Genomic DNA, 18934 nt, shown 5'->3' with positions numbered 1-18934 from the left:
GAACGATAATCGTTTTTGGTTATAAAATTACTAATATTTTATTGTCAAAATATTTTGATAAAATATTAATAATACTTAATACGATTTGCCGATTTCATTGAAAAAATGTGACGTCACACTAGGGGGGGAGGGGTTTGCCAAATGTGATCAAGTGTGACAAGAAGGGGGGGAGGGGTCAAAAAACCTCGAAATTCGTGCGACGTAATTAATGGATGAACCCTAATATATTATATATTATGGTCGTGATGATGATACAATCGTTTATTACATGATATGTACAGTCTATTTTAATGAATTTTCGAGTGCAGTATGATAGATTTTTTGCCGCTATATGTGTGTGTTTGAGTAAAGACGTCATGTAGAAATACCATTATCTACTACTAGAATTCTTACTTTAGTGCCATTATATTACCCTTATAGCTAAATCTACTAAATATATGTATAATATATAAATCTACTAAATAAGTCACGTAATACACTGACATCTATACGTAATTTAAAACATACAAATATGTCATTTGAAACATCTCACACATTCTTCAAAATATTGCCCTGGGTGTCTCAAAAATACCTTGCCAATTTTTTAAGAATATTTTCTTCCACATGTTTTATAATATTTTTAATGTTTCAGATGAGGAAATCGACGAGCTACCCCTTATGCAGGGCCCTGGACCTGTCCTCATGATTCTGGCTGTATACCTGCTCTTCGTGCTGAAGCTAGGGCCGGCCTTCATGAGAAAGAGGCCAGCGTTCAAGCTCACGCGCACGCTATTTGCATACAATATGATACAGGTGGCCATTTCGGCGTATTTAGTACAAAAGGTAAATGTCAAGAGCGGGAATGTGGCAATACACGGGAACTAATTAAAACTTACGTTTGACATCAAAATGATCATCATCATCTTCCTTGCGTTATCCCGGCATTTTTGCCACGGCTCCTGGGAGCCTGGGGTCCGCTTGGCAACTAATCCAGACAATTGGCGTAGGCACTAGTTTTTACGAAAGCGACTGCCATCTGACGTTCCAATCCAGAGGGTAAACTAGAACTTATTGGGATTAAGTCCGGTTTCCTCACGATGTTTTCCTACACCGGAAAGCGACTGGTAAATATTAAATGATATTTCGTATCAGAGAAAAGGTACCCCACGTCCATACTAATTTACAGAACTTTGTATGCAGGAGGGTGCCTTTTCTCTGCAGCTGACTGATATCATAGAGTAACTTATACTAGAGCGGTACTGTCATAGTAAATTTTGTAACCCCAGTAAATTCACTGCCATCTGTCGACACACTTTAAAACTAAAAATGAAGATTTATAAAAATACGATAAAATGTATTTAAATATGGACAAATGATTTTTTTATTTGCATTAATTATTTTTATGATTTTGACCAATGTTCTTTCACTGATATGCGTTAAAATTGTTAAATAAGAAACGAAACCGTCAACGCCATCTATACGACAGTAGGCCAAAGCTAGTAGAGCCCTATGAACGAGAATTAAATTTTCTTGATTTTCGAGGCACGTTTTTTCCTTAGACTGTATGTATCCATCTATTACGGAGTTATATATATATCTTTGCTGATATGTACTATTTCCGAAGAACTAATAAACGATAAATTGTAAAATAAAACTATGAAAACGGATTATATCGCGTATATTGAATTTATAATACATCCCGACGTTTCGAACTCTTTACAGCGTTCGTGGTCAACGGGTGACACGGGTGAACGGGGGGGGGGGGGGGGGGGTTGAGTCACCCGTTGACCACGAACGCTGGTGTATTAGGAATTTATGAAATGTATGGCAGAGTGGGTGGTGCAGGTACCTTCACCATTCTTGTGAATCTTGTGATAACCTAGAGCCCGATTCATATTCAACAATGTGTTATGTATGGTCTTATGGTTTTGACACGACTTTTTTATCTCCTGTCACTATGCCTGTCACTTTCGCACTTACATACTTGTTACAACGTGACAGGCATGGTGACAGGCGATAAAAATGCTACCGTGCTAAGCCCGTTGAAGTGAAAGACGCGCTAGAGATACCCGTACGCACCAATCATCAACAAGATAGTCACGGTCGTATCAAAATCAGTTTAAAACCTAACAAATAGTTAAGTCATAATATAATAGAATAGTTTTTATTCGTAAACACACAGACAATAGATATACATAAAAAGACAGTGAAAATAGTGTCACGAAAAGGCCCCCTCTCAGCATGTTGCTGGCGACTTCCAGCGCTCATCTTCCGACCGACCTAATAGTAACCCACTTAGCCCCACTAGCACCATCCCACTAACCCGGGGTTAACACTAACACTAACTCAGTGTCAAATTGTAGGTACTGGTAACCATGGTAACTCCAGGTTTAACCGACTGACCCCGGGTTAGTGAATGGTGCAAGTGGTCGTTAACAGTGCAGATTTTCCAGACATTTTATTATAACGCTTTTTTATTACTAGTCACGATGATAGTAAGTTTTTTTTTTTTCAGTATTTTCGAGCAATATTGGAACTCGGTCTGGTGCCTAGACAGTGTCACATGGCTAACGAAAGGACAAGAAAGGAGGTTTGTAGTTTTTTTTACTCATATTGCACTAGGAAAGATTATAATTAATATTTTTTTATGCGAAATTACTTATTTTAACAAGCAGAAACGTCTGCGAACTTAAAATAAATTTAAAAGTGGAAAAATTACTGCCTTGGGTGAGACTTGAACTCACGGCCTCTGGATCGATACTCGAAACAATTAAACTATTTATCCTTTAAGTAATTTTGGTAATTGTTTACCAATAACTTCGACTCCACTACTCTGTTCGCTACACGATAAATATCTCAAATGAGCCGATTTCAATTTTATGGAAAATTATTATCGTCATACTTCGATACAATTTGATGTATAGATAGAGTTCCCTAGAGTTGCATAGAAATGCAATATTAACCGTAGGTCCTAAAAATCTTTCCCAGAGTTACTATAACTTTTTTTTTGTGTCTGTTTCGTTTTTATTTCACCCAGAATGAGGATCTCTTCAAACTTCTAACAAAAGAAAAATCATCAAAATGCGTACAGTAATAGAACATAAAGAGCAATGGGCCGTACTCATAATAAGTAAATATTTTCAGATTGTCTTCGGAATGTGGTTATACTTCGCAGCCAAAATCACAGAGCTTCTTGACACCGTCTTCTTCGTACTCAGAAAGAAAGACAACCAAGTAACTTTCCTCCACTTATACCACCACTCAATCATGATGGTCGGAACTTGGGCGTTCATCAAATACTCGCCTTCAGAAACCTTGGTGTTTATCGGGTTCTTGAACTCGTTGGTACATGTGTTCATGTACACGTATTATGGCTTGGCTGCGTTGGGACCTAAAGTGGCGAAGTATTTGACTTGGAAGAAATATATGACTACGTTTCAGCTGGTGGGTATAATTTAATTAAGATTTTAATGAACAGTTTTTCTAGGTAAAAATGGTTTGATATAACGAGAAAAAGTGAATCTTCGTCGTCGGTTTTTATTGCCTCAGTGTATGAGTTTGTACGGTGGTTCGTACCACTTAATTTCTTGGAATTAAGAACCACACGAACCCGCCGACAAACAGCCGCTCCCATACAATCGGAGTTACGGTCTTATTCTAAAACGACATGCTTAAATTACATAAAACTTGGCATTAATATTTATTTATTTAAAGAAACATAATATATATCTATGTCTGTACTAGTTTTCGTTGCTAAAACATGTAACTTGCATGTTCATGTCAAATTTAATGTTATTCCAGAATTTCGTTTTAAAATAAGCTGCGAGGTTCGCGTAATATACGATAAATCGTTTGACAGTAATTATAAATTCATCAAGTAATTAGTACCCGTTCGCTACAAGTTGGCCGTTTCCTCCCAGTCCGCTTTCTCGCGCCACCCCCTCTGACGCCTTATCCACTCGGCCACCACAGCTTATTACTTTAATTTAATACAATCACAAAAATTATTACATAAAATAAGCATTAAAACATTAAATACACAATTATTTTTTGTCGACAGTAATAGGATCTGTACCTGTGACATTATCATGTAACGGCTTGTGCGGTACCAGACTGCCAACTTGAAGCGAACGGGTAGTATGGCTGTGCTCTTTGGTTAAGGAAAACCGGACTGATTCCAATAACACTTGGTTTCTTAAATAGATTTTTCCTTTTTGCAGGTACAATTTGTCTCCATCGTCGCTCAGTACATTATAACAGTTAAACTGTCAGAATGCCCCCCTTCTAAAGGAGTCGCTATTTTCATAGTCTGCAACACGTTATTCTTCCTAGTCCTTTTCGCTAATTTTTACAAGCAAAGCTATGTGAAGAAAAACTCAAAAACTAGGGTTAATGTTAGTAATCCTTTAGGCATTTGTATGATACAAGAGAAAGATGTAAAAGTGTAATAATAGAGATTATCTAAGCTAACTCTGTACCCACTTGAATAGAAGAAAGTGTGGGTGTTATTATAAACTTCATATTTTCATAGAAATTTTACTGGTTTACTGTCATTAGGTACAAATCGTCCATTTGAAATGACCAATCTGAAGTTGGATCAAAAGTAATAGTATCCAAAGTGAATCTAGTCAAAATGTAATTGTGCTAAAACCATGTTAACCAAATTTGTAATCGTCGTAAATTAATTAAGCCAAAATGGAATTTTGTCTGTGATAAAAAAAATACTGAGTGTACGTAAACAAAAATGGACAAATATTTTTCGACCTGTATCATATTTGATATTTTTACTTTTGGACATAATTATTTTTCGATATTATGCTGGACAGACAATTTTCCTAGTTGATATATTTTAAATACCTAGTCATTTTATTCTACTTTGACGTCTAATTTCGAATGGACAATTTTCCATTTTTACCTAATGATAGTTAACCATTTGACTTTAATGATAACATTGCGACACTGTCATTACAAATGAAATTACCAGTATATTTTAAGTTTTAGGGCCGGTTACACAAAACCGTCTGTCAACGTCATCGTATTTCGTTATAATTTGAGGTGATATTGAATTTGGTGCAACCCTCCCTTAGTTATATTAAATTAAAAGAAAACGACCTTCCGACCGGGAGCCAATAGTAAACTTCGAAAAATCTAAATTGGTGTCTCAGCCCCTGCTTATTATTGAGAAAGAGATTAGTACATTCAGTATGAACAGTAGCGGATGAAATAATGCGACAAAAGGATCGCGGCACTGGATTTGTTTTTTCTTTTTTTTTCAAATAAATGGGTACTTCGTGATCAAAAGTATCTGTCACAGTCTTATTGTTCTGCATATAAAGACATAATATATAAATCTTTTTGTTAAGTTATAGGAGAATGGTATATGGAATACTTTTGTTGTGTAGTCTGATCCGCTACTTTTAAAGCTGACTACAAACAGCAACACTCTTAACTGTCCATAAGTGGACCTTATGCCTTTGGAAATAAGGTTTACGAACTGTCAGTTCGACGAAGTTACTAGAGCCACTCGGCGGGGGCGGACTACTAATCTGGCTGAAGGGTGTGGTATTTCGGCGGTTCCGTGGGAATCTGCCGAATCCTACACCGCAACAGAAAACTGTGTCGCCGACTTGTTTTTTTTAGCTTATAACATTTTTGAAGTAAAACTTCTTTAGGCGCGACTAGAGGGTATCTCAGATTTTTGTGATAACGTCTTATAAATCAATGAACACCGGTAGCATGCACGAAAATGTGTTACGTCGTGGACAGATCTCCATGGTAACGTTGTGGACAGATCTCCATGGTAACGTTACGGCCTTTTCATCAATGTTTTCTTATGACGTTATCACGCAAAATTATCGTCCGTAAACCGACTTTACAGACAAACATATTTTTTTCGCACAATTAAATAGGACACACGTCAAAGTGCTAACATAGCGATAATTACGTCATCGTCAAAGAAGTTTTACTTCAATCGCGCGTAAAGATTACACGCACACACTGTTTTATTGTATATATATTAATTTGTAAGGTACGTATCTATGGGCCTTATAGTTGTCTGAAAAAAAATGATAGAAAAGGAGCGTCATTTTGTTTCATGTTGTACATAACAGTCACGCTCCGTGATTGTTAAGCCATTTGGGGTTCTAGCTAAATTTGACATTCCATAGCGGAAGTATTGAATAACTAATTGAGCTCGGACCCTAAATGGCTCAACAATCGCTGAGCGTGATGGTACTTTTTTTTTGTGTGTTTTGGAAATATTTAATTATTTATGTTAATTCTACTCAGATTCACGACTCTTTAGATCCTAACAGGAGAAAATCAGTGACCCGAATTTTGCATACATATTTAGTTTTCCGCTCCGTCACTGTCATGAAGAGTCTAAGATAAATGGTAACGGAATGGAACAATCGCACTTAAACTAACGTGAGACATATTTCAAAATATTTATCAGTACGGTTTTTATTCACTATTATTTTTAGTCGCTTTTGGCGACATGTTTCGGATTCTTTGGAAATCCATCCTCAGGCACGAGTGTCCGCGGCGGTTGTACGTCGTGCACTGCCCGCGCCGCCCGCCTCGTCGCTCGTTGCACACGCGCTGATGGGGCGGGGGCGGGGGGCTCGGGGCATTCCGCAGATGGAGTCGTCAAGTGAAGGTCTGGTAGGGCGGCTGTATCGAACGAAGTCAAGCACACTGCACTCACTATGTCCCCGCGATCGTCACAATCGTCAGAATCCGAAACATGTCGCCAAAAGCGACTAAAAATAATAGTGAGTAAAAACCGTACTGATAAATATTTTGAAATGGAACAAATCTTAGAACACTAGGTAACATATGGACCAGATAACGTAGTTTTCACATCATTCATACTAACCCACCTGACTTTAAAATATATATAGTTGTTCTTATGGGACTACCGCAAACATAAAAATTCGAAAATTGTCTATGTACATTCCTGTCACACGAATAACGAAAGAGAGAGAAATGGACATAGTATTTGTTTGTATTAGTTTGTAGTAAAGGTTCTTTATTTTTCATTATTATTGTAAGTGTTACTCTTATTTTAAGTCTGATTTGTATTTGTGATTATTATGCACTATTATTATAGGTACAAATAACGTTCAGTAGAAAATTTGTCATCATCATTAGAGTAAATTTGTGTAATTTTTTTAAATATTGCTTTAAAAATGTAAAAAACTGTGACTATGCTATATTTAAGTAAAAATAAAATTAAAACTGTATGTCATGAAATGATCTGGTTTCAAAGAATAAAAAGTACAATAAAAATATGTTATTTTCTATTTTGTTTCAGCGTCCCAATACAGGGCAAAGGCCCTTTCTATTTTTATTAAGTATTAGCGCCACTTGCTCCATCCCACTAACCCGGGGTTAACCGGTTAAACCGTTAACACAGTGTCAAAGTGTACTGGTTACCATGGTAGTTCCAGGTTTAACCGGTTAACCCGGGTTAGTGGGATGGTGAAAGTGGGCCTAACAGGGCAAGAAAATAAAAGCTTGTAAAAAATACTTAAATTTCATTTATATCGGTTTAGCAGTTTAAGCGTGAAGAGGTAACAGACAGCGAGATAGGCAGTAGCACTACCATGAGTCCCGAAAATGACAGGACGTACGGCGAACCACTTCCACTCGATCGAACAGGCCTCGGACCGTATCAAGGACGGCGTCCGGTGCGGTGCGCCTGTTTGTTAGTGCTGCTATATAATACAGTTGTCACGATAGACCCATCAGAAACCTGTGCACAGATTCACACGTTTGGCAGACATGTCTGAGACTTTCTACTGAGGTGATGAGCGGATAAGCACGTTTTGTTGGTTTGGCACCGCCTTCAAAAACTTAGTAAATACCCGGATGGTTATTAAACTTATTAATTTGCTTATTATTAGGTAAGTATTAACAAAGATAGATATAACTACGTAATAGATGGATACAGTCTAAGGAAAAAACGTGCCTCGAAAATCACGAAAATTTGATCCTCGATCAGATGGCGCCACTACCTTTGGCCTACTCTCGTATAGAGAGCGTTGACAGTTTCGTTTGTTATTTAACAATTTTAACGCATATCAGTGAAAGAACATGGGTCAAAATCATAAGAATAATTAATGCAAATAATTTTTTTTTATCCATATTTACTTAAATACATTTTATCGTATTTTTATAAATCTTAATTTTTCGTTATAAATTGTGTCGATAGATGGCAGTGAATTTACTGTGGTTACAAAATTTACTATGACAGTACCGCGCTCTATCCTATTATATCCTCTTTGGTATTAATTACTTTTGGCAGAACTTGCTAAAGCACTACGGGATAGGGACTGGACAAGGATAGGGGTGGGGTCATTATATAAAAATTATTTTGGTGCTTTTCAGTGGGTTGGTTTTTTTGATGGTTCCCTTAAAAAAAAAAGAAATGAAATTAAGTTATTTTGTTTTTTTATTATTATTTTTTATTTCTTCCAATTCCAATCCAATCACTACGCTGTCGAATGCAGTTTGTCTGATTCACATTAAGTTGATAAAATACCTATATTCTGTTTTTTTATTCCGTAGACTAAAATAACATTTCATGTGGTCATCTCATACACATGAAACGTCATTTTAGTCTACGGAATAAAAAAACAGACCTTAGTTACGGTCGGTATCGGTAAGGAATTTCTTCTACTCGTATTAGCTTCCTATTTGTCAATTGGACATGGTTCCGTGGTTATTTTCTTCAAGCATTTGAACATGTATTAAACATAAAGTACAAAATGTACAATTAAATAGCAATATCAGAAATAAAACAATGTTATTTGTATTGTCTTCGGTAACCGCGATAGTTACTCATGAAATAAAACTATGAAAACGGATTATATCGCGTATATTGAATTTATAATACATCCCGACGTTTCGAACTCTTTACAGCGTTCGTGGTCAACGGGTGACCACGAACGCGAATTCAAATATACGCGATATAATCCGTTTTCATAGTTTTATTTCACAATGTTATTTGTATTAAAATGATGTAAGTTTTGACCTTTGACCGATAACAATCTAATCATAGTTGCCAATTGACCGCACGAGAATTTTGGAGATATCTCAACTCAAAGAACTGTAGGTATTTGTGATAATACTATAGTTACCGCCGGTTGTTATCTGTATTACCAAAATATTTGTATCACGGCTGTCTCGAAGACCCGGAAGATCAAAGATACCTACTGATAGGTATATTTTTGGCCGTTTGTTCATTCATCCACAGACGTAATTTAAACAAGAAATTTCGTTTATAAGCATAAACTAGATACATACCTGTGTCAATTGCATCGAGATTTCCATACAGAATAATTCACTGTTCTTGAGAACGAACAGTACCGGCCTATAGTGTGCTATTGGCTGGTCCCGTGTTACAATTACCATGCGATGATATATGAGGCATAATTATATAGGTTTTCTCAAATGACCAACTACCTATTTTTCTCTGACACTGTGACCCTTGGCTACTACTTACACTTAGGTATTTTCGTCTGATATAATGATAATAACGATAAGGAAGGACGGTACGGTCGACATTTATCGGGCATGCCGCCGTCCCGCGGAGAGTCACTCAAGCATATTATCTCCGGTTGTTCTCATCTGTTGCTAACGGCGAGACAGACATAATCTCGTAGCCAGAATTATTCACCAGCAACTTGCTCTCCCATACGGCCTTGTCTCACTTGCGCCAGTTCTCGAAAATGGTCGTGCCACGCTCTATTGGGATCGATCTATTATCCCTGACAGGACTATTGTAGCCAATAAGCCTGACATCGCGCTGATAGACCGAAAGCAGGCGTCGACGTCACCATCCCCCATGATGAGAATCTCGTGAAGGCCGAGAAGGACAAGTCCAACAGGCACCTAGACTTGGCTCACCAGATAACCACCATGTGGAATGTAGACTCGACGATTATTCTATAGTCGTGTCAGCGAACGGTCACATAGCGAAGAGTCTCGACCAGCACACCTAGAGACTCTCGCTGGGTGGTTTGATCAAAGATCAGATGCAGAAGGCGGTATTGGACACGGCGCGTATAAATAGTACGTCGGTTCCTCACTCTGCGGCCCTGACCATCGGCAACTTGGGCCTTTCCTCGCTGCCGGCGGCACCCTAGATTAGGTTTTTTATAATGTGTTTATATATTTATGTATTGTTTTGTAAGTGCTTTTATATTTTACTTTTATATCCATTTATTATATAAACCCTAACTTAAGAATAAAAATAAATAAAGGAAAATAATAACGATATAAAAAGATTACAAACACACATCAAACAACGTTGGTTTTCAATTCCCTTTAGCAAAGCGACGCGATGTTCTTATTGAAGATGAAATGATGCTAAACATCAAGTGACAGTTGTATTACACCTGAGGTCAATTTCCACGTTCCTCTGGTCAAGGCCTTGGCATTGGCAATTAAGATTGTTAAAAACATCAGCATTTGTATCTGCTGCATGGCAATAACACCGGGTTCGTTGCACTGAGACCAGAGATATTTGGAAAAAATTTACGTGCCACCACAACGAAAGTACAACAGCCTCAGGACAACTAACAAGAAGATTCCAGACTTTGTTATTTCACCCAAGACTCAAACTTTAACGAAATAGACGACATTGACAGACGGTTTTGTGCAACCGGCCCTAAAACATAAAATATACTGGTACTTAATTTCAAAAGCTTTATAAATAACTATTCGATTTGAGTCGGACTAAGCTAACTCTGCATGACATTTGCAATGACAAAGTGTGGCAATGTTATCATCATCATCATGAAAATATGAAGTTTATAAGAACACTCCCACACTTTCTTTTATTCAAGCCGGTACAGAGTTAGCTTAAGTGTCTATTATTACACTTTAACATCTTTCTCTTGTATCATATAAATGCCTAAAGGATTACTAACATTAATCAAGGGTTTTTGAGTTTTTCTTAACATAGCTTTGCTTGTAAAAATTAGCGAAAAGGACTAGGAAGAATAACGTATTGCAGACTACGAAAATAGCGGCTCCTTTAGAAGGGGGACATTCTGACAGTTTTACTGTTATAATGTACTGAGCGACGATGGAGACAAATTGTACCTGCAAAAAGGAAAAATAAATTTAAGAAACCATGTTTTATTGGAATTAGTCCGGTTTTCCTTAACCAAAGAGCACCGCCGTTCGCTTCAAGTTGGCAGTCGGGTACCGTACAAGCCGTTACATGATAATGTCACAGGTACAAATCCTATTACTGTCGACAAATAAATGTGTATTTTATTTTTTAATTCTTACTTTAGGTACGTAATATTTTTTTGACTGTATTAAATGAAAGTAATAAGCTGTAGTTGCTTGGTAGTGGCCGAGTGGATATGGCGTCAGAGGGGGTGGCGCGGGGAAGCGGGCCGGGAGATAACGGTCAACTTGTAGCGAACGGGTAGTAATTACTTAATGAATTAATAATTATTGACAATTGATTTATTGTATATTACGCGAACTTCGGAGCTCATTTTAAAACGACATTCTAAACATAAAATAACATTAAATAACATAAAATATGACATGAGCATGCAAGTTACATGTTTTAGCAACGAAAACTAGTACAGACATAGATATATGTTTCGTAATGGGAGCAGCTGTTTGGCGGCGGGTTTGTGTGGCTCTTAATTCCAAGAAATTAAGTGGTACGAACCACCGTTCAAACTCATACACTGAGGCAATAAAAACCGACGACGAAGATTTTCTTTTCTCGTTATATCAAACCATATTTACCTAGGAAAACTGTTAATTAAAAATCTTAATTAAATTATACCCACCAGCTGAAACGTAGTCATATATTTCTTCCAAGTCAAATACTTCGCTACTTTAGGTCCCAACGCAGCCAAGCCATAATACGTGTACATGAACACATGTACCAACGAGTTCAAGAACCCGATAAACAACACTGTTTCTGAGGGCGAGTATTTGATTAACGCCCAAGTTCCGACTATCATGATTGAGTGGTGGTATAAGTGGAGGAAAGTCACTTGGTTGTCTTTCTTTCTGAGTACGAAGAAGACGGTGTCAAGAAGCTCTGTGATTTTGGCTGCGAAGTATAACCACAGTGCGAAGACAATCTGAAAATATACGGCCCATTGCTCTTTATGTTTCATTTGCCTAAATATATTCACTAGACACATTTTGATGATTTTTATTTCGTTAGATTTTGGCAAAATTTTGTAAATTTGAAGAGATCCTCGTTCTGGGTGGAACAAACACGAAACAGGACCAAAAAATAGAAGATTGTTAACCAAGGGTGGAAAGTGAACCATTCCACCCGAGACATTTTGGCGCTCGAACGAAGTGAGAGCGCCAATAGTTCGAGGGTGAGATGGTTACTTTTACCCGAGTTAAACACTCTATTTTTCATTTCGACTATGAGGAAAGTCAAACACAAGAAATGTAGGTTTGTTATTGGTAAGTACATATATTTCTTTAGAACAAATTATTTAACAAATTGTTTATTATTGGTAAGTATATTTCTTTAGAACAAATTATAGGTAAACCACATAACAACAAAATTAAATTAAATTAGTTGAAGATTACGGTAAAATTTGAACAATTCGAAAAATTAAAAGTTTTGCCAAGCATATTTATATTAGAATTACTTTCTACCCTAGGGTGGGAAAAGTAATTTTCCACCTGGCTATCAGCCTATGAAAGGTGAACTTTCCGAACAGGAAAGATGAAAAAAAATTGAAATTTTGAGCCGTGTTAAGACTATTCCATAAGTTATAGTAAACTGGGAATTATATTTTGAACCTACGGTGAATATTGCATTTCAATGCAAGTTATGCAACTCTACTACTATTACTACCACTACTACTACTACTACTACTATTTATTGTATATTTGAGAGAGAGAGAGAGAAAGAGAGAGAAAATTTATTTAACATCACAAAACATTATTAAACATAAAATATGTAGATTAATAGTTTACTAAATTACTTAACTAAATTAATTGAACTTGGCATTAAAGACAGCGTGATGTTAAAAAGGAGTCTCGACTCAGCATAATGTTGCAGTAAATTTACTGCAACGCTGGTTTTCAGTCGGATCCTATAAACAAAAAGAAACACTAAGTACCTATTACATAATAAAAGGAATAAAGCAATTATTTTTAATTAATTTTAATTATTTGCATGTATACTTGTGTACGTATGGCAAATAAATGATTTGACTTTGACTTTGACTAGGGAACTCTATCTATACATCAAATTGTATCGAAATATGACGAAAAAAATGTCAACAAAATTAAAATCGGCTCATTTGAGATATTTATGGTGTAGCGAACAGAGTAGAGAGTCGAGATTATTGGTAAACAATCACCAAAATAACTTCATTTTGGATTACAAATTATCTGATCCGCAAAACTTGGTTAGCTGAAAAATCAGTTGATCAGCTCATGTCTAACCAACCTAAACTACCCTCTTTGCTGGTCAGCTGATTAAAAAAATATATATTGGCCTTCATTTAATTACTTCCCTTTCATTTTGTCCTTCAAAAAACTTACTGCACATGCCCACTAACTTTGTTTTCTAGTACCAGTTGGTTTCTATGAAGGAGGTCGCAGTTTTAACCTAACCCACTTTTCTACTAGCAGTTGGGTTTTGTGAAGGTCTCAGTTCTAAGCAAACCTAACACACTTTTCTAGAAGCAGTTGGTTTCTGTGAAGGTCAAAGTCCTAAACTAACATAAACCTTTTTTCTATTAGCAGTTGGTTTCTCTAAAGGTCGCAGTTCTAACCTTCTAACCTAACTTAACCCACTTTTCTAGTAGCAGTTAGTTTCTCTAAAGGTCGCAGTTCTAAGCTTACCTAACCCACTTTTCTAGTAGCAGTTGGTTTCTGTTAAGGTCGCAGTTCTAACCTAACCTAGCCTACTGTTGACCGCTTGTGAATTATTTACTGAACAAGAGTCGTAGCTCAATTTTTATTTATTGCCAGCAAAATTTTTGTATGCTGTCTAAATAATTTAATGGCAATTTTTTTTTGCAGATCAGTTTTAAATACGGCTGATCATTTAATTACTTACTTCCCGTTATATAGTATACAAGTATGCATGCTGCGTATGTTAAGGTAGAATTGGAAAGAAAAAAAGAATACAATGAAACGAATTCAATTAGTATTGATAAATTAATATACTAATTAGTAAGAAAACAAACCTATTAGAAGTATCAGAAAAATAAGTCATTTCTGTTAAAAAATTATGAATTATTATCATTCCTACTGTAATATGAGTATAAAAGTTACAAACCTCTTTTCTTATCCTTTCGTTAGGCATGTGACACTGTCTAGGCACCAGACCGAGTTCCAATATTCCTCGCAAAAACTGAAAGAAAAAAAACTTACTATCATCGTAAATTCGTGACTAGTAACAAAAAAGCGTTACAATAAAAAGTGGTAAATCTGCACTGATAAGGGCCACTTGCACTATCCCACGAACCCGGGGTTAACCGGTTAAACCTGGAGTTTCCCATAGGTGATCCAAGGAGTTGAAGCGAAGTGCTGTCTATATTTTTTATGCTTGGTGCTATTGCACGGAATCGCGACAATGCAACGTCATTTTGAATATATCCGTCCGGAAAGAATATTTCGGATTTTGAGAAATTAAACAAACTAGCTACCCGCCCTTCGCACGGGTATACCTTAACAAATTATATACCTAAACCTTCCTCATGAATGACTCTATTGATAGGTGAAAACTGCATGAAAATCCGTTCAGTAGTTTTTGAGTTTATCGCGTATAAAATGCAGTGATTTTGCCAGTCAGACCGTAATAATGTTGGGGTTATTTTTAGATCATTATTGGGAGCACTTAGACTAATTGGGTAGTTTTACGGTTTGCAATTTTCAAAATTATCCCGCTTTCGAAGTTTTCCCAATGGGTCTTGTAACTTGTCCCGGAGGCCAATTCGAAAGTACACTTTGACATTAAAACGATATCATTTGGGCACTGAGATGTCGATGAGTCAATGAGACGCACAGGCGAATGAGAATAGAACAACATAATTTAGATAATATATCATTTTGATGTCAAATGTAAGTTTAAATTAGTTTCCCGTGTATTGCCACATTCCCGCTCTTGACATTTACCTTTTGTACTAAATATGCCGAAATGGCCACCTGTATCATATTGTATGCAAATAGCGTGCGCGTGAGCTTGAACGCTGGCCTCTTTCTCATGAAGGCCGGTCCTAGCTTCAGCACGAAGAGCAGGTAGACAACCAGGATAATGAGGACAGGTCCAATGCCCTGCATAAGGGGTAGCTCGTCGATTTCCTGATCTGAAACATTAAAAATATAATAAACATGTGTAAGAAAATATTTAAAATATCAAGTCGAAACTACCATAGACTGGATAATATTTAATATCTTGCTCGGCTGGCCTACACTAAATGAGGTTGAATTTAGTTACTACTTAATGGTATATTAGGTAATATCTGGAACATATTTTTTTAATTAGTAATATTTCGGAATACTTCATGTGTTTCGCAAGCAGCGCCATCTAGGTTCGTATTTGAACAACCTATGCCATTGGGGCGCAAGCTAATCCATACGAAAATCCAATTATGGAGGCGATAGGCTAGATGAAATAATTAATCGTATCAATCGATCAAGAGCCCATTTTGAATGTATAGACAAAACAAGAAAATTGCGTTTCTGTCGGTGAAATATTGCTTTTATGTATATAGTTGTAATACAATTTCTTTTTGGATAAAATGTAAGAAATCGAATGGTACCCTTACTTTTTTCCTTTTTGGAAGTTAAAAAAATACTTAAATTTTGAAACTCGTCCTGTATTTTTGTATTATTTCCATATATTTTTTTAATATCTACATTATTGTGATAAATTGCTTATTTACTAGATTTTGTTATAAAATTCAACATTTGTCCCCTAATCCCTATTGTATCTGTGCTGTGTAAACCGCGTTTGTTGAGTTCTTCCACAAGTTATTTAATTGTAAAGAATCTATCATGATGTAAACAACCTTGGGGCACACTGAGATAAGCGTAGCTCAGCTCAGTGACATGTCAGAGACAAATATGGTTTTTTATAAATATCGACATCAAGCATTAATCCGTCAAAAGTTGTAAGCACAAAGTGTTAAACCCTAAACCGGCTTCATTTTTCACTGCCTGACGTAGGGAAGCTGTAATATTATCTGATTCTGGACTTTCGTTGTCAATTCACTCAAAAAGTAAATAAGGGGATTCTCCGAGGTCATCGTCAAATTGTTCAATATCTTATATATCACCATTGCCAAAAATTTCAAGGATTTGTTTGTATATTAATGGACGCACGAAAAAAATACCAACCTAGCATTACAAAACGAAATTTGTTATAAAACCATCAAAAATATGACTGTCTATTGATTTTTTTTTGCGCAAAAGCCGGATAGGCACAAACTTGCAATAGTTATGACAATCGGAAAAAGTGTCAATAATGAAAGTGCAGAAAAGTTGACAAAGCTTAGCACAATGCAGCTTATAAGTACTTATAAGATTGCGATTACCCTTCATGAATCACAGTCAGTTATAGTGTACTTAATATACCTTATGTAAATCAAATGTGCGATAATGGCAACTTAATTTTATTGATGACACAATCAGCACGTTATAAGCGCTAGTGGCCTAGCGGTAAGAGCGTGCGACTTTCAATCTGGAGGTCGCGGGTTCAATTCAAACCCCGGCCCGTACCAATGAGTTTTTTGGAACTTATGTATGAAATATCATTTGATATTTACCAGTTGCTTTTCGGTGAATGAAAACATCGTGAGGAAACCGGACTAATCCCAATAAGGCCTAGTTTCCCCTTCGGGTTGGAAGGTCAGATGGTAGTTGCTTTCGTAAAAACTAGTGCTCACGCCAATTCTTGGGATTAGTTGTCAAGCGGACCCCAGGCTCCCACAAGCCGTGACAGAATGCCGGGATAACTACGGGCTACGGCCGAACCCACAAATTCATGCACTTATTTTTTACGAGCATGTAGTTTTTCCAAAATAACTGTTAACTCTTATTTGGGCAAAATAAAGACATTTAACTCTTACTGTAATAATTAAGTTATTTGAATTTTTTTGATACCAAAATTATAAACTTACGTGGTTCGTCACTACTCCTACTAAAATACGCCGCCATCTTCAAGACTGTCTCCTCACCGACTGATGTAACAGACCTGCAGTATTACCTACATAATGTAGATAATAATGTCTGCAGATTCGATATCGGTCTGAGCTCGAAAAAACAATTTACTTGAGGATAAGATTTTTTCAAAGTAATTTGCAGGATTATATCGAACCGGTCGTAAAGGAATCAACCTGTCAATTCGAACAACGTGATAATTACTAGATACGAGAACAATAGGAGATCTAATAGATACGTTCTCAACTAGTTATCTTATGCAGTTCGATTCGAGAAACCAATTGTCATTTCACCCTCCAATTATTGTGACGTTTTGGGATATCCATTAGATATCCTAAATAATATCTTAAGATTCTTAAGTTAAGCAAATCTTAAAGAGATCCTTCAAGAGGACTTTCTCGTTATCGTTTCTGTTTTATATCTAGTGGATATCTAGTTGATATCTAGATCATTGTTTGAATTGGCTCTGACAATCTCTGATAGAGAAAGATTATCTTATTGCGATTCCTATAAGAGGAAAGAGAAAATAGTGCCATGCTTTGTCTTTATCACCGACCGGGCATCAGCACAAGTTTTTCGTATTCTGATCATGTATTTCTTTCTCAAATCTCACAGGAACCAAGTTACTGAGTTACATCATTAGTTGGATTATGAAAAACATGATAAAATTGGAGATATCAGTAAATTATTGCTAAAAATAAAACAGATAGCTTGGTTACGTAATCCGGTCAAACTCAGTAGTATTTTATTTAGGGTTGCAAACAAATAGAAAAAAAAAGTCCCTATATTTCAGGAGTTTCAAGCTATTTGATATTTCCAGCTTTCCGATGGAAGATGAAATAATTAAACAATGGATTGCGGGAACTGGAAAACACACTGGATGCCTCACTCGCGTATTTGTTCCAAACATTTTGAACAACATTGTATCCCCAAAATAGGGAAACGAAGTTTGATCAAAAAGTTTTCGGTTCCAACTTTGTTCATACACGTAAGTTGGCTGTTATTAAATAAGTAAACCATAGAGTAACTTATACATACTGTACCTTTAACAGGTTTTTGACAAGTTCAAGGAGATAATAAAATATGACATTGATGCATCAAGGCGGTTTGTTTACAGAAGACCTACCGGGAAACGCGAATCCGAAATTTCGCTGTGCCTCTTTATCGCTCGAATATGTATGAGTGACAGAGATGTTAGATAACGAAATTTCGATTTTCTTGTTTTGCGATAGACCCTCAGATTGTGATAGTGGCGGCATAGTTTCGCGTAATATTCCCTAATACACAAATAATTTGTTATTATAAAAGTAAAAAATAAATTGAACAATACAAGTTTTATTATAGCATAAATACTATAATTGTAATTTTAATCTACGAGTATTATTGATAACGGAAGGGAAATTATATTTGGTCAAACGAAATTGTCAGTAAATAAGATAAAAATATATATATACTTATCTTTTTCTTTTGGGTGTAGTACTAGTAGACTTCTATTTGTTTTTGCAGATCAATTTTAAAAACGGCGGATCATTTTATCATTCTAATTATTTCCCTTTATATTTATGCCTTTGACTGAACATGCAAAAAAACTTTACGCCTTAACAAAAAAAGTAGGCCATCGCCATGACAATGAATCAACGTTACGTCTATGGATGGTTACGGCTATATAGTCTCCATGGTTACGTCAGTCATTCATGTACGGCCGGTAAAGTTAAATTTTCCTATATTTTCGGATCTATTTGATTTCGGTAAGTTAGTTGATAAGAAT

The 18934-nt window shown here is 36.2% G+C and overlaps 2 protein-coding genes across 2 annotated transcripts; one reads left to right on the top strand and one right to left on the bottom strand.

The window, feature by feature from the left end:
- Positions 1–621: 621 nt before the first annotated feature.
- LOC134742832 (very long chain fatty acid elongase 7-like) lies at positions 622–4449 on the top strand. The gene is made up of 4 exons (XM_063676018.1): positions 622–822; positions 2495–2569; positions 3124–3423; positions 4200–4449. The coding sequence occupies exons 1-4, from the start codon at positions 658–660 to the stop codon at positions 4425–4427; spliced, it is 768 nt and encodes a 255-aa protein (XP_063532088.1). The 5' UTR covers positions 622–657; the 3' UTR covers positions 4428–4449.
- A 6453-nt stretch (positions 4450–10902) lies between these two features.
- Positions 10903–17163, bottom strand: LOC134742749 (very long chain fatty acid elongase 7-like). The gene is made up of 5 exons (XM_063675935.1): positions 17127–17163; positions 15121–15311; positions 14282–14356; positions 11805–12104; positions 10903–11091 (listed from the first exon to the last, which is right to left on the bottom strand). The coding sequence occupies exons 1-5, from the start codon at positions 17161–17163 to the stop codon at positions 10918–10920; spliced, it is 777 nt and encodes a 258-aa protein (XP_063532005.1). The 3' UTR covers positions 10903–10917.
- Between the last annotated feature and the right edge of the window lie 1771 nt (positions 17164–18934).

The sequence above is a fragment of the Cydia strobilella genome, chromosome 7, assembly GCF_947568885.1.
Source record: "Cydia strobilella chromosome 7, ilCydStro3.1, whole genome shotgun sequence".
NCBI lineage: Eukaryota > Metazoa > Arthropoda > Insecta > Lepidoptera > Tortricidae > Cydia > Cydia strobilella.
This window is presented reverse-complemented; position numbering and strand designations above follow the sequence as displayed.